This window comes from Sminthopsis crassicaudata, chromosome 4 (genome assembly GCF_048593235.1).
Source record: "Sminthopsis crassicaudata isolate SCR6 chromosome 4, ASM4859323v1, whole genome shotgun sequence".
Lineage (NCBI taxonomy): Eukaryota > Metazoa > Chordata > Mammalia > Dasyuromorphia > Dasyuridae > Sminthopsis > Sminthopsis crassicaudata.
Genome location: NC_133620.1, coordinates 311,602,871 through 311,629,599, shown reverse-complemented (window position 1 = coordinate 311,629,599; position 26,729 = coordinate 311,602,871). Strand labels below are relative to the sequence as shown.

Genomic DNA, 26,729 nt, shown 5'->3' with positions numbered 1-26,729 from the left:
ATTGGTTAAGATGATAGGAAAGGATAATGATAAATGTTGGAGGGGATGTGGGAAAACTAGGACACTAATGCATCATTGGTGGACTTGTGAAATGGTCTAACCATTCTGGAGAGCACTCTGGAACTTATGCCCAAAAAAGACTATAAAACTGTGCATACCCTTTGACCCAGCAGTGCCATTATTGGAACTGTATCCCAAGGAAATCATAAAGGAGGGAAAATGACCTACATGTGCAAAAATGTTTATAATAGCTCTTTTTAATGGTAGCAAAGGTTTGGCAAATGTGTGGATGTCAATCAATTGGGGAATGGCAATTGTTGTTGTACATAAAAGTAATGGAATATTATTATTCTATAAAAAATGATGAACAAGCTGATTATAGAAAGGCTTGGAAAGATTTACATTAACTGATGCTGAGGAAAACAAGCAGAACCATGAATACATTGTACACAATAACAGCAAGAATGTACAACAATCAACTGTGAAAGGCTTGGTTCTTTTCTCAGTAATTCAGTGATCCAAAGTAATCCCAATAGACTTTGAATAGAAAATGCCATCTGCATCCAGAAAAAGAACTAAGGAGACTGAATGTAAATTAACACATGCCATGTACACTTTTTTTCCCCTGTTTTTTAAATTTCTCCCATGATTTTTCCCTTTTGTTCTGATTTTTCTCTCCCAACATAATTCATAAAACAAAGTGTATTAAAAATAAACTTAAAAAAAGAAAAGAAACAATGAACAACAAAAAAAGAGATTTAGATTTGGATTAACAAACTTTATACTATTTCCTCTTGATTTGTATGTTGTATTCCCCAACAGGTAAGCAAAGGCTATGCACAGTTTTCAAATGGAGAAATACAAACTATTAATAATGATAGCTAAATCATTTAGTCTCTCTGGGCCTCTGTTTCCTCACTTATAAAATGAGATTAGATTAGAGATCTCCTAAGAACTTCATCTTTTACAATTAGGAGATTTATGTATACCAAATTGTCAAAAATATGGGGAAAATTCAGGGTTCCTAAGGTGGTTGGAAAAATTCTACTGCTGTTAGAATTATGATTTGGCTCAAATGTTTTGGGAAACAATTTGGAATAATGCAAGAAAAATGACAAAACCATTCAGACCTTTTGAACTAATAATCACACTGCTAGGGAAGTTATTGACAGTTAGAAAAGATCTATCTATGCAAAAAATATTCACGGCAGCATTATTATTTTAAGAATTCTGTTCCTGGAGTCAGAAAAACGAGTTCAAATTCATAAACTTAATCATGTCATCTCTATCTGCCTCAATTTCCTAATTTTGAAAATGGGATAATAATCATAGCACCCATTTTCAGGGTTGTTATGAGATAGTTTTTGCAGAGTGTTGTGCAAATTTTTTGTGTGTGTCTTTTTTAATTAATTTATTTGTTTATTTTTGGCATTTGTTGCTTTATGAATCATGTTGGGAGAAAAAATCAGAACAAAAGGAAAAAACCATGGGAGAGATTAAAAAACAGGAAAAAAAAGAAGTGAATACAGCATATGTTGATTTAATTAAATCCCCTTAGTTCTTTTTCTGGATGTAGATTTTCTGTCCAAAATCTATTGGATTGCTTTGGATCACTGACCCACTGAGAACCAAACCTTTCATAGCTGATCATCATGCATTCTTTCAATTCTTTGCTAACACACACACAAAAAAAACCATCTGCAATCATTTTTGCACATTTTTGTAGGTCTTTTTCCTGCCTTTATGATTTCTTTGGTGTACAGACCCAGTAATGGCAATGCTGGATCAAAGTGTATGTACATTTTTATAGCCCTTTGAGCATAGTTCCAGATTGCTCTCCAGAATGAGCTTTCCAGGAAAAGATAATGATAAATGTTGGAGGGGACATTAAAAAAAATAGAAAAAAGAAGTGAACATAGTATGTGCTGATTTACATCTTTCCAGATGTAAATTTACATCTTTTCCTTGGAATACAGAACCAACAATAGGTGTTGTGCAAATCTTAAAGCACTACATAAATACTAGCTATTATAGCTATCAACTTCATCATCATCATCATCATCATGATTGGCTGTCTGCAACACTGGGAAAACAGAGAAGGAATACAAATAATCCCAATAAGGCTTAGTTTGGCTGGCTTATGGGGCGAGGAGAGGGCTAATTTATTTTAACTTAAGGAAATGGGAAGTTATATTTTTTTTCCCCACCTCAGAAAGAGACTAGAACTGGAGGGCAGAGTTTTTATGCCCCTCTCCACCCTCCCCAAGCAGGATTTAAAAATCTGGTGGTGGTGAAGAATGGTTATTATTAAATTTGACTAGGAATGGTGCCACACAGACTCTTTAGTATAAGAAACTATGTGATGCATGCAGAACTTTTTCAGTGGTTATTCAAAGAACTATTTAAAATTTTGTCAAGCCCTCACCAGTAGATTTGCTTGGGACAGCAAATATTAAAGTGAGGGGAAGAGTATAAGATAGAGATTCAATAATACAACATGAAAAATTACAGAGCAGCTGGACTTCTTGAATGAACCAATCAGAATATGTACAAGGCTTGGATATCTCAATCAAAAGTATTTTAACCAAGTATGAAAAAATCCATAATCAGTAGGGAAGGATGATGATGACTTTATCATATTTTGTGGGGCTGGTTCAGAATCATAAGATAGTTTGTATTCAGGAATAAAGGATCTGGCAGCTTATTCCACAGCTATAGCAACCCAACCTTTGCAATGAATAGAGGGAGATTGATGCATACTTTTAAAAAATAAATTAATATGTGTATAATTTCATACCTGCCAACCAGGAAGGCCCTGTAATACTTTTTTTTCCTCTGTAGAGGAAAAAAAAACTATAGGTGGGAAAAATAATTTTAATTTTTTAAAAATTTACACGTCCTGTGAAATCTGATTTATATAGAGATATTAAGGTGCAAAAGCAGCTCAGGTTTCAGTATTAGCATCTCTCAAAACACCAGAGAGTCATAGATTCCAGAACTGCTTTTAGGAAACAAGTAGACATAATCAAAATTAAAGTACAGACCAGAGGCAGAGAGCAGTAGCATGTGTGTTTGTGTAGGTCATAGCAGCACATGCCTATTTGTGGAATGGGATGCTCATGTAGGAAGCATATGTTGTGCTCATTGGCAGAACTGAGGGTGCTTGGAAATAGCCCAGTTGGAAAAGGCTTCTGAGGGCTGGTAATTGTAGTATGTGGGTAGGACTAGGGTAGTCCCATTTCTGGACTGACTGAGTTAGAATTTTATTTGCCACTGACCACAGTGATTCCCCAAACTATTCATGCATGAATATCTTCCTAGGCAGTACTTGATGAATTTGTGGGGTAAGGAGGTGGAAGAAGGAAAAGGAAGGAATGGGAGTTAATTTCATTTCAGAAACCAAAGGGGAAAAAATAAGGAAAGGCAAGCCTCGGATAGTTCAATCTTAGCTTAGAAAACCATTTAGAGGATGCTGTTTGTTTAAATATTTAGACTAAGTATTTGGTTCAACTAAAGACACATTTAATTGGAAATTCCTGTTTTGTTTTTTTTTTTTTTTTCTGAAGGAATTAAATATAGAACAATGGAAGGCTGAATTTTCTAACAATTAAAGTTATGCAAAAATTAAAAGAAAAAATAATTAAAAGAAACAGTGAGTTCACTATCCCTGGAAATATTCAAATACAGTGTTTTTTGGATGTAATCTTTGGTGATTACTTTGATATAAAAAAATCTTCAGTGAGGAAACACTGCCAATTCAGTGGAGGACTTGCCCTGTAACTTGGGATAACTGTTATATTCCTCCCCTGGTTTTGGAATGTTGCAAATGGCCAATGGTGGTGATGATAATGATAAGAGTTGCCTGGGATATTGAGACATTACAAAGTTTCCTCAATGTCACATAGATAGAACATCAGTGGCAATATTTCAACCCAAGTCCCCCTGATTTTGAGGCTCATTTTCTAGTTATGTATCTCCATTTGATAATGCCTTATCAGAGTGAAAATAAGAATGTGAGGGGCAGTAGGTGCAATGGATAGAGTACTGTCACTGGAGTCAGGACCTGAATTCAAATGTAACCTTGAACACTTACTATCTGTGTGACCCTAGGCAAGTCACTTAATTCCAACAAGAAAGAAAGAAAGAAAGAAAGGAAGGAAGAAAGGAAGAAAGGAAGAAAGAAAGGAAGGAAGGAAGAAAGGAAGAAAGGAAGAAAGGAAGAAAGGAAGAAAGGAAGAAAGGAAGAAAGGAAGAAAGGAAGAAAGGAAGAAAGGAAGAAAGAAAGAAAGAAAGAAAGAAAGAAAGAAAGAAAGAAAGAAAGAAAGAAAGAAAGAAAGAGAGAGAGAAAGAGAGAAAGAAAGAAAGAAAGAAAGAAAGAGAGAAAGAGAGAAAGAGAGAAAAAAAGAAAGAGAAAGAGAGAAAGAAAGAGAAAGAAAGAAAGAAAGAGAGAAAGAGAAAGAAAGAGAGAGAGAGGGAGGGAGGAAGGAAGGAAGGAAGGAAGGAAGGAAAGAAAGAGAGAGAGAAAGAAAGAGAGAGACAGAAAGAAAGAGAGAAAGAAAGAAAGAAAAAGAAAGAAAGAAGCAAATATTTTATTGCCTGGGATGCTACAGAGGCCAATTCCTGTGCTGGGAAGAAAGCTTGATTAGATGACCTTTCAAATTCCAAACCTAAGATTTTATAATCTTTCAGTCAAGGAGTTAACCAGGTTAAGCTGCCTTCCCATTATCACAATGTTCAGAGCACCCTAACTCTAGAATTCGTTGTCATGTGGAAGAGAGGCTAAAAACATAATTAGGAAAAATGGATAGAAGTTAGAAAAAGACAGAAAAGTTTCCTAATACTTAAAGCTGTTCAAAGGAGAAATGGACTACCTTAGGAGCAAGGAGTCTTTCCTTTATTCTTTTCAAGTAGAAGTTAGAGGATAATCTGTCAGGCTATTTTGGGGGGATTCTTGGTCAGGCAATAGGTTGAACCAGAGGGATACAGAGATTCTATAAATCTCTGAGCTTCTTGAATTCTTCTGTAGGTGCCCCAACCATCCTCATGTGCTGCTACTTAATCCAAAGGAGTTGGTTATTATACTGAAGGATGAAGTGTTTTCTAGGGGCTTAGGATTTATTGAATGTTGGAGGAAGAAAATATGGAACGGTTTTGAGCAAAACACTATGTGATGCAAAGCAGGGAATATAGAAATACTCTCAAACTTGGTTTATAGCTTATTGCTATAAGCTTTTCCTCAAAGAAAGGGAGGTTTTTATAAGTACTTTGGGCTAATGCCCAGCTTTTCCAGATGGTAGTGCCATGCTGTCCTACCAGCCATGTTAACCAAGAGTGGGTACTCTGCATAAGAAAGTGACTCTGCAGGCGGACCATTTTCTCATTATCTTAGAGGTGTTGGATGTGAAAATGAGTCCATAGAAGAACATGATTTATAAGCCTTAAGTCAGAGGTTCTGATTTTGAAATGTATCTCTGTTCAAATCTGATCTCAGTTTCCTCTTGTATATAATGAGTGTGTTGATCTGTATCAGGGGTTTTTATTAATTAAATGTACCATGAACCCCTTTCATAGTCTGATTAAAGCCTATGATGTCTTCAAACAATGTTTTTAAATGTATAAAAGAAAATACATAAGATTGTAAATGAAATTATATTGAAATACTGTTGTCAAAATGTTGAAACAGAATTAAACATGTTTACAAACAACAGGTTAAGAATCCTTGGTCTTATGAGCTCAAAGGTCTTTTCTCATTTAAGCTATCTTATTAACAAAGACAGTTCCCAAAGTCCCCATAGTTAGTTTGACAAATAGGAAGCTTCCACAGGGCTCAACTATAAACAAGGCAAGAGATTAAGTTGTACAATTAACAGAAAGCTAGAGAAAAAGAAAAATGGAAAACCTCCTTCTCAATATCCTTCTACCTCTCTCCCCACCATCATCAATCACCCATCTCTCTTACCCCAAAACTTACCCTTCTTCTTGGGCTGCTAAGGAATTCTGAGAGAGCTTGGCTAAATTCTTGGCATATTCTTCTTCAATCTTAATTCTGCAAAGACATAAAACCCAATGAATCATCTTTTCAGCATGGTAGTTTGCCCAATGATACAAGAGACCAAAAGGATGTGTCGGCTTTTTCCCCTCTCTTCCTACCCTCATTCTTTATCAGATATTTTTTCAACCCTTCCAGAAACTTGGTTTGGAATTTAAGTTAGTCTTTTTACCCTCTCAAAGGTTCAAATTGCCCAGTTTCTCCACTTATTAGACTTTGGCATTGTCATCTCTGTGGAAATATAGTTAACAGTAGTATGCATTTGGTTAATTACAATGTTCCATGAAAAGACACTTGCCTTGACATCTTCCTCCAACCTAGCTCTTTATATACTTTAGAGGTTTACTTGGGTTTTTTTTTTTTTTTTTTTTTTTGGCATCTCTGCATTATCCCAAAGGTAACTGCTTACTGCTATCAATGATCCCTGGTGCTGCTACATCCCTGAACATCAGAAGTAGTTATTAATTTGTTCTTTAAAATCATAGTTTTAAATTGGAAGGGATATCAGAAATCAAATGGTCAACCTTCCAAAAGAAGCCCAGAGAAATTAATTAATTACTAAAAGTTAGACAAATAGTAAATGGGGAAAACAGGATTCAATCCCAGACCCTCTGACTTGAGGACCAGTATGCTTCCCTCTAAATTACCTTGACTCTCTATTACCAATGCTTTAAGCACCAGCCCACTGCTTGTCTAGTCATTCCCTTTAGATTAAGGGGCAGGCTCCTGGAGCAAAGGTTACCTTTCCCTAATGAATTCTGACATTTCCTTCTGCATCTGTTTGCCTTTCAGTTGCTTTTGAAGAAGAATCTCAAACCCAGCCATAGTGCCATTGCCTTGGGGATCCTTCTTATCAGCCTGAAAAGGAAAAAGATGGTGCATAAAGAGCTCAGAGACTAAGAGAAAATCTGGAGGATCACAACTTTGTTAGTCCTTAGCATCTGTTTCTGTGTTTTAAAAAGACAAAGGTGGTGTGGGTTGAGGAGGACATGAAGGTGACAATTCTAGAAAGAAATATTTAAAACATCCTGGTGATCAAGCAGATGGAACACTTTGGTCTCCAAGGGCCTTATTTTCCTTACTTCATAACTAGCTCAGCTCATTTCCTAGAACATGACAGAAAATTTACAGCTTGATTAACTTATTCCAAGTAGGACCTATATGGTGATCTGTTTGTCACATGAAAGATTTAGGAATGATCTTTTTTTTAAATTTTGCTGAGGCAATTGGGGTTAAGTGACTTGCCTATAGTCACACAGCTAGAAAGTGTTAAGTGTCTGAGGGCAGATTTGAACTCAGGTCCTCATGACTTCACAGCTGTGGTCTATCCACTGTGCCACGTAGCTGCCCAGGAATTACTTTTTTTTTTTTTTTTTTTAAAGTAAATATAGAAGAGCACATGTTCATAAGTAGGCCCTGTGTTTTGAAATTTAGAGCCCTTAAGACAAACAAACGAACAAAAAACATTTAGGGCCCTCACAGACCATGTGGATACTGGCTTCCCTTCAGATCTTGCCCTAGGACAATCGAAGTCCCATAATGCATGCCAGCCCTCAGAATTTTCTCCAGGCAGACAAAATTCCTTGCCTTTTCACTAGGCTCCCTGGAGCCTCAGTACAAATTGCCAAAAGAGAGGATGAATGGTTTAATCAAGGGCTCCCCAAAGCCTTTCCTCAATGGCTAAGGAAAACACCTTTCCTCTAATCAGATGATTCTGATGAATTGACTGACAACTTAAAACCCTGTTTCCCATTCCCAATGGCCACTCCCTTACTATAATCCACCTGAAGTCTACTCCAGATCTGAACATCCCTCTCCAAATCTGCCCCCTCTTTCCACTGTGCTCTCTAGAAGGCCTATGATTAACATACATCCTTTCATCAGAAACCTTTTTTTTTTTCTTATTCATTACAAAAGATTTGGCTCTCTTCTGACAACACTGATTTTTTTTGACATTATTTCTAGTACTAGGTATTCTAGTCTCTCATATTCCTAATTAAGTGGTCACAAGGAATAGGAATATTCCATGCTCTATAGTGCCGTGTTCTCCCTCTCCACTAAACAATTTCTTTATTTGAGGGCTTTTTACCAGTCCAGTTTATTACCTAATGCAAATCCTGATGGCTGTGATGTATTTATTGACACTTATTTTCTTCTTCAGTGAATACTGGTTCATAGTCTGTCCTACTAGGGAACTTCAAAATACATCTTACAAATTCTTTAATTTCTCCATTCTCTCGGCTCAAGTGTCCAGCCTACTCCACCCCACTTCACCTACACACAGATATCCTTGATCTGCCAACAAATGTTCCACTTTTATTTTCATGAACTCTAAAATTTCATTTAGGACCCTCATAGACCATGTGCATGCTGGCTTCCCTTCAGACCTTGCCGTAGGGCCATCTCCAGTCCCATAATGCATGTCAGCACTTAGCATTTTCTGAGTGAACCCTGAGTGAACCAATTTAACTCTACATTATCTTCTATTCTTGAATTCCTCACTCAACTCCAACCCTGCATTACCTATGGCCTTCACTCCTACATATGTGATACTGAACAGCCCTGAAGAAAATCACAAAACTACATTGCTGGGTCCATTAAAAGTTTATGCTATCTAATCTCCAACTGATACAAGACAAATGTTTTACTCCCTCCTAATAAATTCTTTCCTCTTTCCACAGCAACTGTTTCAAACTTTTTTCATCTTTTTGCAAGTCTTCCAACATCATTCTTTCTCACAATATTCTTAGAGGACCTTACTTCATACTTAATTGTAAAAATGGAGGACATTCTTTTTTCTCTTCTCTTTCTTTGCTTTATCTTTCCTTGTTTAGGACTATGGAATAAAAAGAATTTAGTAGAGTGTTTTCTTTCTCAGTAGTTAAGAATAATTTGTTTAATATAGGTATTAACTGTTCTTTAAATGTTTGATAAAATTTGCTTACAAATCTATAGAGACAAGGAATTTGTATTTGGCACTCCCTATAGAGCTCATTCTTTATCTTTTTATGAAATTGAATATCAAATGCAGATATCAAGTAATGTCTATTTGATCTGTTGTTTTGGATATTTTATATTTTTATGGTAATCTATTTCTTTTGTGATCTCTTTTGTTGGCATATAACTTGGGTAGAAGAGTCTAATAGTGATTTTTATTTCTTCTATCTTTGTTGTAATTTTACCTGTTTTTATTTGTTGAATGAACAAATTTGTTCAAATCAAGTTGGCTAAAATTTCATTAGTCTTTTTTTAGAGAATCAATTTTAGGTGGGTTTATCATTTCTACAATTTATTTTTTCTATAATTTTTAAGATTTTCTCTTTTGTGCTTATTGAGTTAGTTTATTAAAATGCATAATCAATTAATTAATCTTTTCTTTTGTTAACACATTGCTAAATATAAAAAAAATTATTAAGCATTTATTATGTGCCAGACTTTGTGTTTTAAATAGAATATATAATTTTAGGGATAATTTGTTCTCTTAGGGCTGTGTTAGCTTTATCCAAAAATTGTGGCATGCTATCTCATCATTATCATTGTCTTTCACATAATTATTATTTGTTTCCGATTTTTTTGTTTGTTTGTTTGACTCACTTCTTATTTGGGATTTCATCATTAAGCCTCTATTTAGGTTGGTGTCTTTTTGCTGTTCTGAATTGATTACTATTATTATTTTGTTATGGTCCATAAAGAATGTGGTTAGTATTTTTGCCTTTGCATATTTATTGCAGAGAAATTAGGCTCTGTAGTCTAATATATTGCAAATTCTGTAAAAAGGTAATGTTGTGGAACTATATTTATTTTAAGGGGTCCCATTTGGAAGGCAACTAAATTTTCTAACTTTTCTGCTGTTTTATATTTTTCCTTTATCTTTATCAGATCTGTCCAATTTTGAGAGAACAGTAAAGTTCTCTTATGAATTTATGTACAATGACATTTGGGGCACATAATTTTAATCCTGATATTGGTTCATTGTCTATTTGGTTTCTTTAAGAATGACAAAATTTTCTTGTTTATCTTTCCTTATATTGTAATATTTAAAAACAAAATAGTCCCTGACCTTAAGAACATATATCTATTGTGGGGAAGAAGTGGAGAAAAAAATGTGTATATAGGAAACTAATTTAACTCTTGCCCAAGTGAACATTAGTGGTTTCCTGAAGGACATCACTGGGATGTTGTATGTTGTGTTGATGTAACTAATGATTTACTGAGAGACCTCTAAGGTTGTGACACTGTGTATATTATATATCAAAAGCAGAATGGTTTTCAAAATGCTTTACAAATGTCATCTCTCTTTATTCTCACAACAACTCTTGGAGGTAGATGCTATCATTCCTCCTTCCTTTCCCAGAATTGAATAGTGTTTATATACTCTTCTAAAAGTCCCTCCCCTTGTGGCAGCCCTTTTTGTAGTGGTTAGAAACTGGAAAATGAATGGATGCCCATCAATTGGAGAATGACTGGGTAAATTGTGGTATATGAAGATTATGGAATATTATTGTTCTGTAAGAAATGACTAACAGGATGAATACAGAGAGGCTTGGAGAAACTTACATGAACTGATGCTGAGTGAAACGAGCAGAACCAGGAGATCTTTATACACTTCAACAACACTACTAAATGAGGATGTATTCTGGTAGAAGTGGATATCTTCGAGAAAGAGATCTAATTCAGTTCCAATGAACAGAATCAGCTAAACCCAGAGAAGGAACACTGGGAAATGAGTGTAAGCTGTTTGTATTTTTGTTTTTCTTCCCAGGTTATTTTTACCTTCTGAATCCAATTCTTCCTGTGCAACAAAAAATTCAGTTCTGCACACATATATTCTATCTAGGATATACTATAACATAAAACTGCCTGCCATCTAAGGGGAAGGGATAGAGGGAAGGAAGGAAAAAATCAGAGCAGAAGTGAGTGCAAGGGATAATTTTGTAAAAAATTACCCATGCATATGTACTGTCAAAAAAGTTATAATTATAAAATAAAAAATATTTTTAAAAAAAGTCCCTCCCTTGTCCTGTTCCTTAGGGGAATATGTATTCTCTAATTAGTTTTTTAATGTTAATATTTTTTTCTAGTTTAATTGTTTCTTGGTGACTTATAATGCAATTCAATCTACCTTGCCCAATTTTAATTTTCTGTTTTTTGAAATAGCTTTTTATTTTTCAAAATATATGCAAAGATACTTTTCAACACTACTGCAAAACTTTATGCTCCAAAAATTTTCTCCCTCCCTCTCTAACTGTCCCCTTCCGTAGACATCAAGTAATCCAATATAAATTAAACATGTGCAATTCTTCTAAGCATATATCTACATTTATCATGTTGCATAAGAAAAAATCAGATCAAAAAGGGGAAAAAATGAGCAAGAAAACAAAAACAACAAAAAGATCAAAATAACTATCTTGTGCTCCACATTCAGTCTCCATAGTCCTGTCTTTTGGATACAAATGACAGGCCAGTTCCAATAGACCTGAATTACCTCATTGTTGAAAAGAGCCAAATCTATCACAGTTGATCATCACCTAATCTTGTTGTGTACAATGTTCACTTGGTTCTAAGTCACTTCACTTAGCATCAGTTCATATAAGTCTCTTCAAGCTGCTTTGAAATCATATTGCTGATCATTTCTTATAAAACAATATACTCCAAAACATTCATATGCCATAACTTATTCAGTCATTCTCCAATTGATGGGCATCCACTTAGTTTCCAGTTCCTTACTACTAAAAAAGGAGCTGCTACAAACTTTTTTGCACATGTAGGCCTTTTTTCCTTTTTTATGAACTCTTGGTTCTCCCAATTTTGCCTTTCTCTTCTTTGATTTTTGAAGTCCTTTAAAATTTTTAAAACTCTTTTTGGGCTTGTTACTCTTTAGGTAGAAGTGATTTTTTTAAACCTTTACTATCTTCCTCTGAATATGAACCTGACTCTTCTTTTATACCAATTGTTATCTACTACATATGATAAACCATCGTAACTATCTATTTCCTTTGCTTACTCACTTTTATTTTTAGCAGCTTATTACAGTAATCAGATTTTATGATGACTACTGTGCTAAATCTACAAAGAAGAGTAGTCTGTAGGGAGTAGAGTTGACCTCAAGAACTTCTCATGGCCTCAGGAACTTTCATCCCTTAAACTCTTATATAATAAACTGTATGTGGATCAGAGGGCTGAATGGGAGAGGATTATATGAGATAATTGCTCCTTTTTTTTTTTTTTTAACCTTTTCTTCCCCAAGAGCACTCTAAGCCCTAACCTACTTTCTTAACATCAAGCCTAGCAGTGTTGACCAGGCATGAACCCAGGATATAGTTGTGTTCAAGGAAGAATAAGGGCATATCTATCTGGTGAATGCCATACCAGTACTTACAGGAAGCAAGAGCATTTGCAAGTCAGTTTGGCTAAGGGCCCTAACTGTAGCTTAGTGGAGGAAAAATAGGGCCTGAGGTTAGGCTCCCAGACAAAAAGCCCTGTAAATATCATTGGCCTAATTTAAACTTCCCGACTTGGGGTTCACTGCTCTAGTCACTATGCCATTTAGCTGTCTCAAATGGAAAGTGAATACTGATCTAGAGATTTTAGAGATAAGAGAAAGAGGTGTAAACTTGAGTGGTAGATGTAAGATTTCCCCAGAACTGCCTGCACCCATGCCAGAAAGCAGCTCTTTACTATGTCTCCTGATTCCTAATGCTTGCTCTAGCAGATCACTAAGAATAGTCTTCTTGGATGAAATTTTTCTTTCCTTGATTGAGCTAAGAATTCATATTGCTCCCGACTTGAAGAATATATATACTCTTGTGCATTCCTTCATACTAAGATGTAAAATTTCAGGACCAGAAAGATTTACAAGTGAATTCTATCAAATATTTAAAGATCAACTAATCCAGTATTAAATAAATTACTTGGAATAATAGGCAAAGAAAGGATCTTCCCAAACAATTATAATACTGATATCCAAACCACAAAGAGTAAAAACACAGAAAGAAAACTAGACCAATTTAATTAATGAATAAGGATTCAAAAATCCTAAATTAATTACTAGCTAAAAGATTACAACAATACATCACAAAGATTATATATTTTGATCAAGTGGGATTTATTCCAAGAATGTGGGGATGATTTAACACAGGGAAAACTATTAATATAATTAATTGTAGCAATAATAAAAGTTTAAGAATCCATAATTATTATCAATAGATGCAGAAAAAGCTGATGATAAAGTACAACAATAATTTCTATTAAAACATTTGAAAGTATAAGCATAAATGGATTTTTTAAAATTGATAAAAAGCATTTATCTAAAACCATCAGGCAAGTATTATTTGTTCTTATTTGTAAGCTTTCCAGTAAGATCCAGTAAGATCAGATATGAAACAAGGATGCCCATTGTCATAAATAGTATTAGATATTTTATTGTAAATAACAGCACTAAAGAAGGAAAATAAATAGAAGGAATAAGAAGAGAGAATGAGATAATAAAACTATCTCTTTTTACAGATGATATAATTATATACTAGGAAAATTCAAAATAATCTAAAAAGTTAATTGAAACAATTTTCTATTTAAGTCAACAAATCAAGTTAACAAACATTTATTAAGTGTCAACTATGTGTCAGATACTATGCTAAGCATATAAAAAGATAAAACATAGTAATCAATTTCAAGGACCTCACAATTATTAGAGAAACAACATGAAAGAAACTCTGTACAAACAAGAAATATATAATATGAATTAGAGATAATCAGTAGAAGGAAGGTGCTAGCATTAAAAGTGATTAGGAAAAACTTCTTACAGAAGGCAGGATTTTGACTGAGACTTATTAGGAGGTGGAGATGAGAGAGAGAGTTATAGGCATAGGAGACAGCAAGAGAAAATGACCAGCATAGAGAGATGGACTGTCTAAAGTAATAAATCGCAAGGAGGCCAGTATCCCTGAATGACAGAATATGCAGAGGGGTGTCAATGGAAAAAAGATTTAAAGGTAGAAAGCAGTCAGCTTACGGATAACTTGTTTGATAAATGTTTGCTTACTATCTGTGATTATCATTTGGCAGCAAAGACATAAGTTAGCTGAGCAAGCTAACTCTTATCCTTCCAACCTGGACTGGGAGTACTTGCCATACTGAACCAACAAGGATATTGGCTTTTATCCAGAAGACCTAAAAAACCATCACAATCCTAGACTACATATGTTTGATGTATCATATATAAATGTAATTTAAGGTAATACTCCTTTTGGAGACAAGAAAGTAGAGGAGTGAGGTCCCAACTATAGCCCTTCTCCTGTTCTGGCCAAAGGCAAAAATTCCTCTAGATATCATATAGCTAAATATATACCTGCAATTAGGTCAGCCTAGCCCTATGTTGTTCAGTATATACTCTTGCACTAAATACGAAATATAGACAAAAACATTTCTTGTTAATGGGTACTAGGGGGAGGATCAAGACAAGATTCCTATAGAAGAACATTCTACTGCTGAACTCTGAAGAAAGTGTGAGTTTCATTGAAGGAAGAGTGAAAAGATGGTACATTCTAGATATAGTTCACAGCCTATGCAAAAACATAGGGAATAATCAGTCCCAGGTATACTTTGTATTCTCCCATAGCATATTATTGCCATTGATCTCATTGTTGAACCTTTGTACTACCAGATCACTAGAAGCCTTAGGAGATTTAATTCACTCAATTTTGGAACTACCATTCTGGGACTCCCTGTCCTGATTGGTTAATTTGTGAATACAAACTTATATGACATACTACTTCTAGCTTTTTCTAGCTATTTTTTATGTTTGTTGATGTCCATTCCCCCTATCTCCTGCTATTTAACTTGTTCACACATGTTCCCTGCTTCCCTCCCTATTTAGATTGCTTTTTTTCAGGGAATTATAATCAAATCAATAAATATGTGCCAATCATATTCCCTATAGCTTTCCTAACTCTAGCTCTGAGAATAGTAATCTTTTTTTTTTTGAGAATAATAATCTAATCAATATTACAATTTACTCCATGATTCCAATTACCATTCCCTCTTTCTTTCCATTTAAAGTCTTCTCTGACTATTAGGCCATATTTGTATGGTTGTCCTCAATTTAAATATAAATTCTTTAAAGGTAAGAACTATCTTGCTTGCTTTATATTTATAAACCCAACTGCACAGAATAAGCAATTAATAAAGTATTTTTTGATTTATTCATTCACTGGGAGACTGGGTTTGGACAGAGTGAAGTTTGGGGTCATTTACCCAGAAGTAATCACAGTAGCTCCATTCAGTGGGCTTCAATAGCTGCTGCTCTGGCATTGTATCAGGATGTGGGAAAGTCACACAGTTTATCTGTAGTGGAAAAAGAGATAACAGTTTTACCAAATGGTGAGGAAATTATAAAAGAGATGAAAACACAGCAACAGATTCCTGAACACTCTTTGCAAGATCATGTTGACTCTATTTATAATAAGATTGGCAAAGATGGTAAAGGGGAAAACCAATGTTGACTGGGTAGTGAAGAGAAAGGCATACACTAACACAGGGTTAGGGTAGTCATACATTTGTCTAATCAATGTGGAAAGTAATTGGAATTTTGCTTAAAATATGGGTTAAATGCTTATAATTTAGACTTAGAGAGTTGGAGGCACATATCCCATGAAAAATTAAAATAGAAAAAGTAGTCAAAGCTATACTTTGTCTTGCAAAGAAAATAGGAACCAAATAGTCACCAATGGAAGATTAATTTGATAAATTTGGGTATATGAATGCAATGAAATAGTACTATTCTACCAGAAACTATGAATATGATAACTATAGGGAAACATGAAAAGAGGAGAAAGAAAGAAAGAAGCTTTTATATAGTGTCTACTACTATATGCTAGGCACTGTGACATACACTTTATACATATCTTGTACCAATATGCATATTTTGTTTGAAAGGCAAGAGCAATTATAATAGTCATTTTACATTTGAGGAAATTTGAGGCACAGAGATGTTAAATGACTTGTCCAGGGTGCTATTATGATCTTCATTTTACAATTCAGAAAACTAGGATAGACAGAGATTAAGTGATTTAATCAAAATCTCCCAGCTATTAAGTGTCTGAGGCCAAATTTGAACTTAGATTTTCTTGATCCCTAGCTGCCTCAAGACAACATAATACAGAATGAAGTAATCAAAACCAGGAAAACAATGTAAATAAACATGTGTATTGTGTGTATAGAAAATGTGTCTAAATACATATACATAGACACACATACATATATACATATGTACACACACACAGAGAGAATAATAATGTAAAAGGAAAGAACAAATAGAGATTGGATGATATAATAATCAAGCTTAGTTTTGGAAAAGAGTTGAGAAAGTATACATCCTTCTCTGTAAATATGGATAATTATGGGCATAACTATGGACATAAATTATCAGATATGATTGAGAGGGTGATTATGTTTTGCTTGACTGTTTGTTTTTTCTGCTTCATTTTTACACCTTATTTGAAATAATGGCTAGATGAGAAGGGATAGAGAGAATATACATGAAAATGGAGGTGATAGAGAATAAAATAGAGCAACAAAAAAATTTAAAAATAAATCTTAGTAAATAGAGGATAAACTTAAATTTATCTTCAGTGAAGTAGTGTTGAAATCATAGGCATCACAATAATACACACACAAACACACACATAAATACAGATTTGTGTCAAGACACTTTGGCATTCTTAACTTTCCCAGATTATTTATTTCCCTACATTCACCATTCTCTCCTTTGGAGATAGAATGGTTTGATTCTCCAGATGTGCTCAGTCAATTACCTCCAAAATTACAAATGCCTTCCTTACTCCATATTTCAAGTGCTGTTATATGAAAACCAAAAGTTAAAATCAATCAACAATGGGAACAAGCTTTGGGGCCTCAGGGATAATAAAGTAATATAGGTCTGAAAGGAAGCAAAATTCAGGTTTAAAAATTGAACTGAATTCCTTTCTTCTTCCTTTCTTAGGAAGGTAATTAGGACTCTTGGAGGGAAAGAATAAGCATTTATTAAGTACCTATTATGTGCCAATCATTTAGAGGGCAGGGGAGGGAGCAATAAGGATCAAGTGACTTGCCCAATGTCACAAGCTAGTAAATGTCTGAGACTGAATTTGGAGTCAAGTCCTGATTCCATGACCAATGCTCCATCCTCAGTATCACTTAAGTGCCCCAGGCATTATTTTACATATATTATCTTATCAACTTCGGAAAATATCATTACTCTCCTTGTGTAGATAAGAATGAAAGAAAGACTTATCCAGGATGACATTGCAATACAGTGTTTGAGGATTTGAATTTAAGTCTTCCAGACCTCAAGTACAGTAGTTTTACTTACTATGTCATCTAGCTGCCTAAAGAATGTTAAATCTGACAGATTTCTCACTCCAAAAGACAGTTAATTTTCTCAATGGACTAAGGAGAAACTATCGTTTTTATAATGAGCAGAGTTCTTTCATGATCTTCTAGCTATTTCTGGGAACTAATTATACTTTTTCCTTTAATTCTAGAAGCATATACAGAACCTTTGTCCTTTGTCCTTTTCCTTCTTTCTTCAGTTATCTCTCCCCTACATCAATGTCAAAGAAAAGAAATAATGCTGCCATAATAACCTCACACTTAAAAAGTATCTATTATGGAGAGACTTACATGAACTGAGGCTGAGTGAAATGAGCAGAACCAGGAGATCGTCGTATACTTCAACAACAATACTATATGATGATCAATTCTGATGGGCGTGGCCATCTTCAACAATGAGATGAACCAAATCAGTTCCAATAGAGCAGTAATGAATTGAACCAGCTACACCCAGCAAAAGAACTCTGGGAGATGACTATGAACTACTACATAGAATTCCTAATCTCTCTATTTTTGTCCACCTGCATTTTTTATTTCCTTCACAGGCTAATTGTACACTATTTCAAAGTCTAATTCTTTTTGTACAGCAAAATAACTGTTTGGGCATATATACATATATTGGATTTAACTTATACTTTAACATATTTAACATGTGTTGGTCAACCTGCCATCTGGGGAAAGGGGTGGGGGGAAGGAGGGGAAAAGTTGGAACAAAAGTTTTTGCTATTGTCAATGCTGAAAAATTATCTATGCATATATCTTGTAAATAAAAAGCTATAATAAAAAAATCTCAAAAAAAAGTATCTATTAAATTAAATTTGTTAAACCTAACTATCTGTAGTAGATAGGAAGAACAGAGACATTTAACCATTGGCCAAGTGAACATGGTCCCATTCAAATTACTACTATTATTTGTAGAGTGGGAATTCCTTGGGAGGAAAACTATAGCAGTTGATGCACATTGAAAAATTAGGAGGCATACAGAAGAGGAAAACCAGGAGCCATAGGTTCATATTACAGAAAATCATATAATGTCTATTTCATATGTGGTCTGACCAAACAAGGGTATATATCCCTTAAAATATGCCTCTTTTAAAATTGTGTTGGCTTTTCTGGCTGACATAATTCTACATTAATATATAGTAAGCTTGTAGTTCATAAACAAAACAAAACAAAACAAAAACAACAAAAATCCTAGTCCATTTTTTTCAGACAAACCCCATTCAGACAAATTCTTCCTTTCACTCATCATATATTGTTATATAATTTTAAAAATTTAGATGTGAGAGACTTCACATTTATTTTTATTATATATGAAGTTCAGCCTGATATTTTATGCTGATAAGATTTTTTTTGAATAATATCAGTTATCCAGACTTAATTATAGCTCCTTTGAACTCTCAGCCTTTCTTCTTCTTATCCATAGAGTCATAAGCTCTGAAAACTGAGCTTTCATTTATGTCCTGCCAGAGGTAATGAACTAGTAATGAAGAGCAACATATATTTTTTGGACATGATCAATATGGGAAATTGTTTGGCTTAACTATGCTTATTTGTTATGAGTGCTTGGAGAGGTAGCCAAGTGGTAGGATTGATAGAGTATAGAGCTTGAATCAGGAAAACCTGCATTAAAATTCTGCTTCAGTTACTTATAAGCTATGTGACTCAGGCAAGTCATCAAAACTTTCTAAGCCTCAGTTTCTTAATCTGTAAAATGGGCATGATATATAAAAATCAAATAAAATAAGATAAAATCCTTTTCAAACCTTAAAATGCTATATAAATGGTATAATAAGCTATTATTTTTTGTTGTTGTTGTTTTATGGAGGGTATGTGAGAGAAAATAAATGTTTGTATTAACTAACGGTTTTAAAGTGAGCCTTTATTGCTCCAAACAAGTCTACCATACCAGAGAATGCTCTGGCCAGTTCCATGGGGTATTATTTCGTCTCAGATTCTGCCACCTTTGTCCAATATGAACACCTGTCATACCTTTCCAACATCAGCTCCATTACAAGTATTGACATTCTCCATTCAGATTTAAGATGCTTGAGGTACTCACTTGTATTTGTATTGGCATTGCTTATAGAGTATATGGCACAAAAGGAGTCCCTTAATAAATCTCATTCATCTATTCTATTCTACTTCTAATATAACTATTTTTTCTTGTCATCAGAAAAGCTTAAAAATTCTTGCAGAACATTTCCCTGTCTTAGCCTAGTATTTTGCAGCAAATTTCAACAGAGTACTGTGCTTCACAAAAAACTTTCCTACTGCCACCATCCCCAGTCTTCAGAGGGAGTTCCCTTTGGTAATATTTCCTTTAAGAGTAATGACTCTCAAATGAGAAAGGCTTACAAAAGGATTAATCAATGGTCATGATCAACTGCAAACTACTGGGAGACTGCATGAATGACCTAATTTCAGAGCATGTGAACATAGATTTTATAGACTTCTTTCTCTTGCAAAATAAACCATTATCATTTGGGGAGACAAGATAGAAATAAGACTATATAATGGTGTATGCTGAGAAAAGGGAGTATAGACAATAACAATATAAATATGTATGCATATATTACTTTTAACATATATTTCTACCATGTTTAACATATATTGGACAACTTGCCATCTAGGGGAGGGCATGAGAGAAGGGGGGGGAATTGGAACACGGGGTTTTGCAAGGGCTAATGTTGAAGAATTGTCCACGAACATGTTTTGAAAAAATAAAAAGTTTTAATTAAAAAAAGAAAAAGCTTTAATAAAAAAAATAGAAAAAAATAAAATTGTTTGAGGAAAAAAAAAGAAAAGGGAGTGTAGAGAATACTTCATGGGGCCCATAATATGTAACTGAGCTTACCAGGTGATATATGCTCTGCTCCATGGACACTTAACTCACTCTATTTCTTTCAGCCAAAAAATACCACACATTTAAGGATCATCTTATTTCCTCTTCAAGAAAATAATGGCTAAATAAATACAGTCTTGGTAAAGTAGAAATGGCAATTGAATTTGAAGTCAGAGAACCTTGGTTCAACTCTTAACTCTGTTGCTTACTATTCAAGTGAACTTGACTCGCTAGCCCTCAGTTTCTTCATCTACAAAATTAGGGAATTGGGCTACATAAAATTTAAAGTCCCTATTAGCTATGAACATACTCCAAATCCCATGATCCACTATAATTTGGCCAAGGGAAGGAATGTATTACATAGTTCTACTTTACCTGGGCTACTTTTTACAGAAAACAAAAACTAATTGGAGACATGAGGTCAATGACCTAACAGTGAATGTGAATGAATAGAATATTCATCTTTTTTAAGCCCAGCTAAGACCAAATCTCAAAAATAAAAATTTCCAAGAAAATTTTTATTGGAACATAAAAATCTCAAATGGAGAGAATGTGACCTGGATTTATAATAGTGATAATAAAATCACTAGAAAGGTGATTCTTGTCTGATATTGCTCCTTTAATCATCTAGACATAGGCAGAACTAGTTTTTTGCCAGATAAGGTTTGCTTGCTATCAGTAAGGTCCATTCTAGAAGCACAAAACTTAATGGGAATGCAAAAGGAATGACAATAAAAATCAGGAGAATTACTTGGCCACAGATCACCTGTGACTTCCCAAGACTTAGATGTAACATGAGTTTTGTACAAAGACTCAAAATCACAATACTTTGACATCTCTTTAGGATAGGAAAAATATAGGGAACTATATATGGTGCTTATTTAAGATGGTTGTAGATTCCATTCTTGGTATTAATGCACTATATGATACATTATATAGGGCTTAAACTTTGGTTGGCTAGACTTGGATACTTGGGTGTACTAGAGCTATATCTAATGGACAACAAATAATTGGATCATTCTGGTTTGGGTTTTTCTCCCTAGTAAGTCTATTGCCTTTTATCCTAGAGAAGGAAATGAACTGAAAGTAAGAACTGATGATAAAAAGTCAAATGTAAAGAGAGAAGTAAGGCAACTAGAATAATAATGGGCCATACAGACTAAGAGAATTTGCTGGCCTCATTTCTGCCTTATTTTAGTGCCATTCTCTCCCCTCACCACTTTTAGCTTTCCTCCTAAACCTTCCACCCCAAAAGTGGCTGAAGTCTATTGTCATTCAGGGAAGCCAACCCCAGGCTTAAATACCTTTGTTATTTCTCCATTAACCTCAATAATTTGTTTCAACTAATGTTTATTATGCAGTGTTCTAGACCCTGGGGATAAATACAAAGACAGATATTAAATAATAATTGATCTCAGGACCTTAAATTCTTGAACATATATAACTATACACATATATACATATACTTATATACACAAACACAAAATACACTGTTTACAGGGGAGATGGCGAGAGAAGCATTAACTGGAAGAATCAAGAAAGCTTTGGATTTCAACAGAAAGAGAGCATTTTAAGTCTGAGGGACAGGTGATGTAAAGACATGGAGGCAGGACATGGGATGGTATGCACAAAGAACATCAAAACAGAACAATTTGGTTGGACAGAGTTCAGAAGAGAAAGTAATTTATAATCAGGATGGAAAGTTAAGTTGGAGATGTTATGGAGGACTCAATGCCAAATACAAGAATATTTATTTTATATTAGAGGTAATAGGAAGTAATTAAAGCTTCTCAAGTAAAGGAATGGCACAGTTAGCCCTGTGTTTTAAAAAAAACTTTAATTTGAGTATAGGCCAAGCAACCTCTTCCAAAATTCCCCTCAAATAACTTTAAAATAAATTAAAAGAAAGAAGGGGAAAATGGTTTTGCAAAACTAATCAACAGTGATCACGCCTAACAACCATATTGCTTTACCTCTTCAGTAAATAGAAGAGACATATTTCTTAACTCTTCTTGCCCTCTGCCATTTATGGGAGTTGTTTGCCTATGAGAGTGGATAGTAAAGGGAACATTCTATGGCCTGGGATAAGGTGGGGAGCAAATCACTCAAAGATAACTGAGGGAGACTATCAGTGGTTTTCTCTAGCTGCCCATTATAGGCATTTTCTTTCATTTCTCTTTTTCTCATTCCCTTTCTTCCCTTCTCTTTATTTTTCTAGTCCTTTTCTCTTAATTATTATTTTAGAGCAGGGAAAACATTAGAGTAGTTAGTAATCAGAAGCTCTGAATTTGAATTCTATCTCTGACAATTACCATCTATATGTCCAGGGGTAATTATTTTAACCTTTTCTAGTCTATTTTCTCAAATGTAAAATGAAGATAATTTTAATACCAACCTCACCAAATTATTATGAAGAAAGCATTTTCATAAATTCATAAAGTGACATATATATTATATATATGTATGTGTATATATATATATATATATATCAGTTAGCTCTTTCTCTTTTATTTCTTTTGACAAAAATATATTCAAAATCTACTATGTGTTAGGAGGGGTTAAAGGCAGGGAAGGAAAAATGACACAAATACTGTAGAAACTTAAATCTTAGTCCTGTCGGTGACTCACTAAGTTACTGCACATCCTTATTTTAAGTATAGTGATGTTTTAATTTATCACTGACCTCAATTCCACAATATTCTTTAAGCAAATGAACAAACTAAGCCACATTGGGCCTAATTTTTTTTTTAAATTAAAGCTTTTTATTTTTCAAAACCTAAGCATGGACAATTCTTCAACATTAGCCCTTGCAAAACCATGTGTTCCAATTTTCCTCCCCTCCTCCCACACCCTCCTCTAGATGGCAACTAGTCCAATATGTGTTAAACATGGTAGAAATATGTTAAATCCAACATATGTACACATTTGTACAATTATCATGCTGCACAAGAAAAAAAAGAGAAGCAAAATAAAATACAAGCAAACAACAACAAAAAGAGTGAAAATGCTATGATGTGAAGCACACTAAATTCCTACAGTCCTCTCTCTGGGTGCAGATGGCTCTCTTCATCCCTCAACAATTGGAACTGGTTTGAATTGTCTCTTTGTTGAAGAGAGCCATGTCCATCAGAATTGATGATCTTATAATCTTGTTGCATTGGGCCTATTGTTATGCAAGTACTTTGAAACTGTCAGTAAATGTCAGAAGTTGAACTTAAAAGGTTCTCCTCATATCAACGAAGGAAATTCTACGGGATCATTCAGACACTCAGCTCTGTTTTAGTAGGGTCTAAGGGAACCATGACAATACCATCTTAGAGAAGGTTTCTCTAACTCCCACAGCTGTTTTTCTCATTTCAGAAGAATTTAAAGAGACTATATATTTAGTCACCAAACTCAATGACAGTTGGATAATGGCAGAATTCTTTGCCCACTTCAAAAATTTATTCTCATCTTATTCCCAAACTACTATAGGTAGGTGTTAAGATCTTCCAGAGAATTGGAATCCAAGTAAAGAAATGCACTGGCTACTTCAGACAATCTTTAGGAGATCAATCCTTATTTGTTTTCTGTCACTGAGGAATATATCCATAAAGATAGTGTTAACTCTGTTAGAAAGAAGTCATATGGTCCTACTTCCAGCTTTTATCATTTGACTTCACGCTCCTACTAGGAAATCTGTTCTTAGGAAAAATTTTCTTGTTTTTTTTTTTTTTGTTTTTTTTGTTTTTTGTTTTGTTTTTTTTTTGTTTTTACTGAAGTTATCCTATTACTGTAATTTAAATATTATTTCAGTTAGGCACATGGCTCATTCCACCCCCTTCCTTTAATCTTTTCAGGATTTTTGAGCAAGTTCTTTCCTGGTGCCTACCATTTAAAATGGCTTTTTTAAAACTATGGTTCAGATATGGCAGAAACAAAAAATGGGATTTTGAAAGGAAAAGATAAAGAAGAAAAAAAACTTTGGCTAAATCTGTGTCTTGGAACTTCCCTGTTTTCTAGCTGAGTTTAACCTTTCCATACTTACTACTTCTTGCATTACCATAGAGATTACTCTGCTCCCGGCATTGATACTGACAAAAACAGTTAATACTTACTGTGATGGTGCTTTCCTTGTTCTGTTTCTTGCCTGGAGATGGAGATCCTGGGTTCTGGCAAGAGAGGAAAGAAGCATCATCAAAGCTGCTATCCATATTTGGCATTTTATATATCCTGCTTTTCAGAACAGGAACAAATGCCTAAGCCTGGTGCCAAGGAAGCCCAACATGTTCAGTTTAACTCCTAAGTCACCATGCTAGGACAATGGAAGACAACACCATGCAGCTCCCATCTTAGCTCACTGTGGCACAGGTAGAATGCTACTTTATTAAGGCAATTCTCTCAAACTAGCTCCCTACCTATTCTTACCATCAGATTGTGATTTGGAGAGTTAACTCCTCAGCTAGCTATCCTTAACTACTCTGCTATATTCTCTACTGTATAATACCAATAGAATTCACTGAGGACTAAAGCATTCTTTGCATTGTAAATGGTTTCTTACTCTGAAATATCCAGGTTTGGATATCTGGAAAAATATTATGAACAATATAATTCAGAATTCAGATTTCTGTGCTGTCTCTGAATTTGATGAACCACAAGTATTTTCAACTAAGCTTTTTCAGTTTTTGTCCAGTCTATTACTTTTTTCTTATTTTCTTCCTTTTTCCAGGCAGGCAGTCATAATCCCGGTTACTTTGAGTCCACATGATTTCTAGATGATTTCTGAGGTCTTTGTATTTTTAAGCTTGGATAAGAAAGAATGCTCAGGAGAGAGCAAAATTTACTGGTAGCATAGACCACAGGGGATGGACAGAGTCAGAAACCCAGTACTGGGACTTTTACAATCCAATCTGTATTTTATGAAGTGATTGAATATAATCAAGGTTCCCAGAGTGGAACTTTTAATGAACATTTCAATAGTAAGAATGAGACAAAACATTGCACAATATTATATATTTATATAATGGCCTAATGTTTACATGTTTTCTTTTTTCTTTTATTGGGTAGGCTAGAGGTAATAAAAAGAGAATTGCAGGTTTTTTAAAGACAAACTAGAGGTCAACAAATATTTGGTAATGTAAATTGTATTATGCAAAAGTCATGACATATGAGGTGCAATAATAATAAACAAAATTAAATACACACATATCCACACAATACATGTGTGTGTATATACATACATCCATACAATGTTATTTGCACATATATGAGTGTACATATCATTTTAAGGTATACAAAGTTCTTTCTATATTTCATTGATCATCATAACAACCCTGGGAAGTAGGTGCTATTATTATCCCCATTTTACAAATGAGGAAACTGAGGCTGACAGAGGGTAATGAACTTATTCAAGGTCATGCTGATAGCAAATTAGACCTCAGATCTTTCTCGCTCTCAGTCTAACACTATAATGACAATGATCCTTGATTCCCCAAAATGAGCCAGTTCCTCCTTTCAAAGAGTTTACATACTACTTGTGAGATACATGGCATAAATAATTAAATTTAAGATAATATGAAGATTGTTAACAACTAGGTGAATCAGGCAAAAACTGACAATATGAGGAGGCCATTGAATTTACTCATGAAGGAAGCATATTTTATAATTGAAGGAAGCATGTTTTAAGCATAGAAGCCAACTTTGGGAAGCAGCTGGTAGGACAATTTGATTGTAATGTGAAATAACTCCAGAAAAGTAGGTGCTAGCTAGACTAAAGAGCAGTGGTCCTCAAACTTTTAAAATAGGGGGGCAGTTCACTGTCCCTCAGACTGTTGGAGGGCTGGACTATAGTAAAAACAAAAACTATGAACCTCAGCCCAGTGCCGGAAGTGTGCGTTGCTAATGCGAGTTTAGGTCGAACTTCACTTCCGGTCTGATTTTGACATAACCCGGCAGGCCGCATTTGGCCTGCGGGCCGTAGTTTGAGGACCCCTGCTATGGAGGGTTTTAAATGTACCATAGAGGGAAGTTTATATTCTATCTTAGAGGCAATAAGTATCTATTGCAGATTTCTGAACAGGGTAGTTTTGAATTTTAGAAAGATCAATTTGACCACTGTTGAGGACTAGTCCATGATTGGACTATTTCAAAAGTCCATAATAAAAAAAGAAGTAAGAAGGTGGGGGTGGGGTGGGGAGAACAGAACCAAAAGATAAGTAAAAAAATGAATAAGGCTTGGCAACTGATTTAATATAGTTGGGAAGGTGAGAGAGAAAAAAGATTCTAGGTTGACTCAATACACAGGTTATTAATCTGGAAGACTAAAGATAGTATCCTCATCAAAAACAGCAAAATTTGAAAGAGGAGCAAAATTTGTAAGAGAAAAAATAACTGAGTTCTATTTTAGGTGTGTGGAGTTTGAGATACTGATTGAACTTCCAGGTATCATGTCTAGCATGATGCAGGATT

General features: G+C 34.5%; 1 protein-coding gene across 2 annotated transcripts in view; it reads right to left on the bottom strand.

The window, feature by feature from the left end:
* The window catches only part of GAS7 (growth arrest specific 7), a 270,755-nt gene that overhangs the window by 28,498 nt on the left and 215,528 nt on the right, over positions 1-26,729 (bottom strand). For both annotated transcript variants that reach the window (XM_074312075.1, XM_074312074.1), the window contains exons 5-8: positions 24,380-24,433; positions 15,302-15,391; positions 6,792-6,907; positions 5,972-6,046 (exon numbers count right to left, since the gene is read on the bottom strand). In XM_074312075.1, the coding sequence (XP_074168176.1) occupies positions 5,972-6,046; positions 6,792-6,907; positions 15,302-15,391; positions 24,380-24,433 (335 nt within the window). The remainder of the gene's footprint in view (positions 1-5,971; positions 6,047-6,791; positions 6,908-15,301; positions 15,392-24,379; positions 24,434-26,729) is intronic.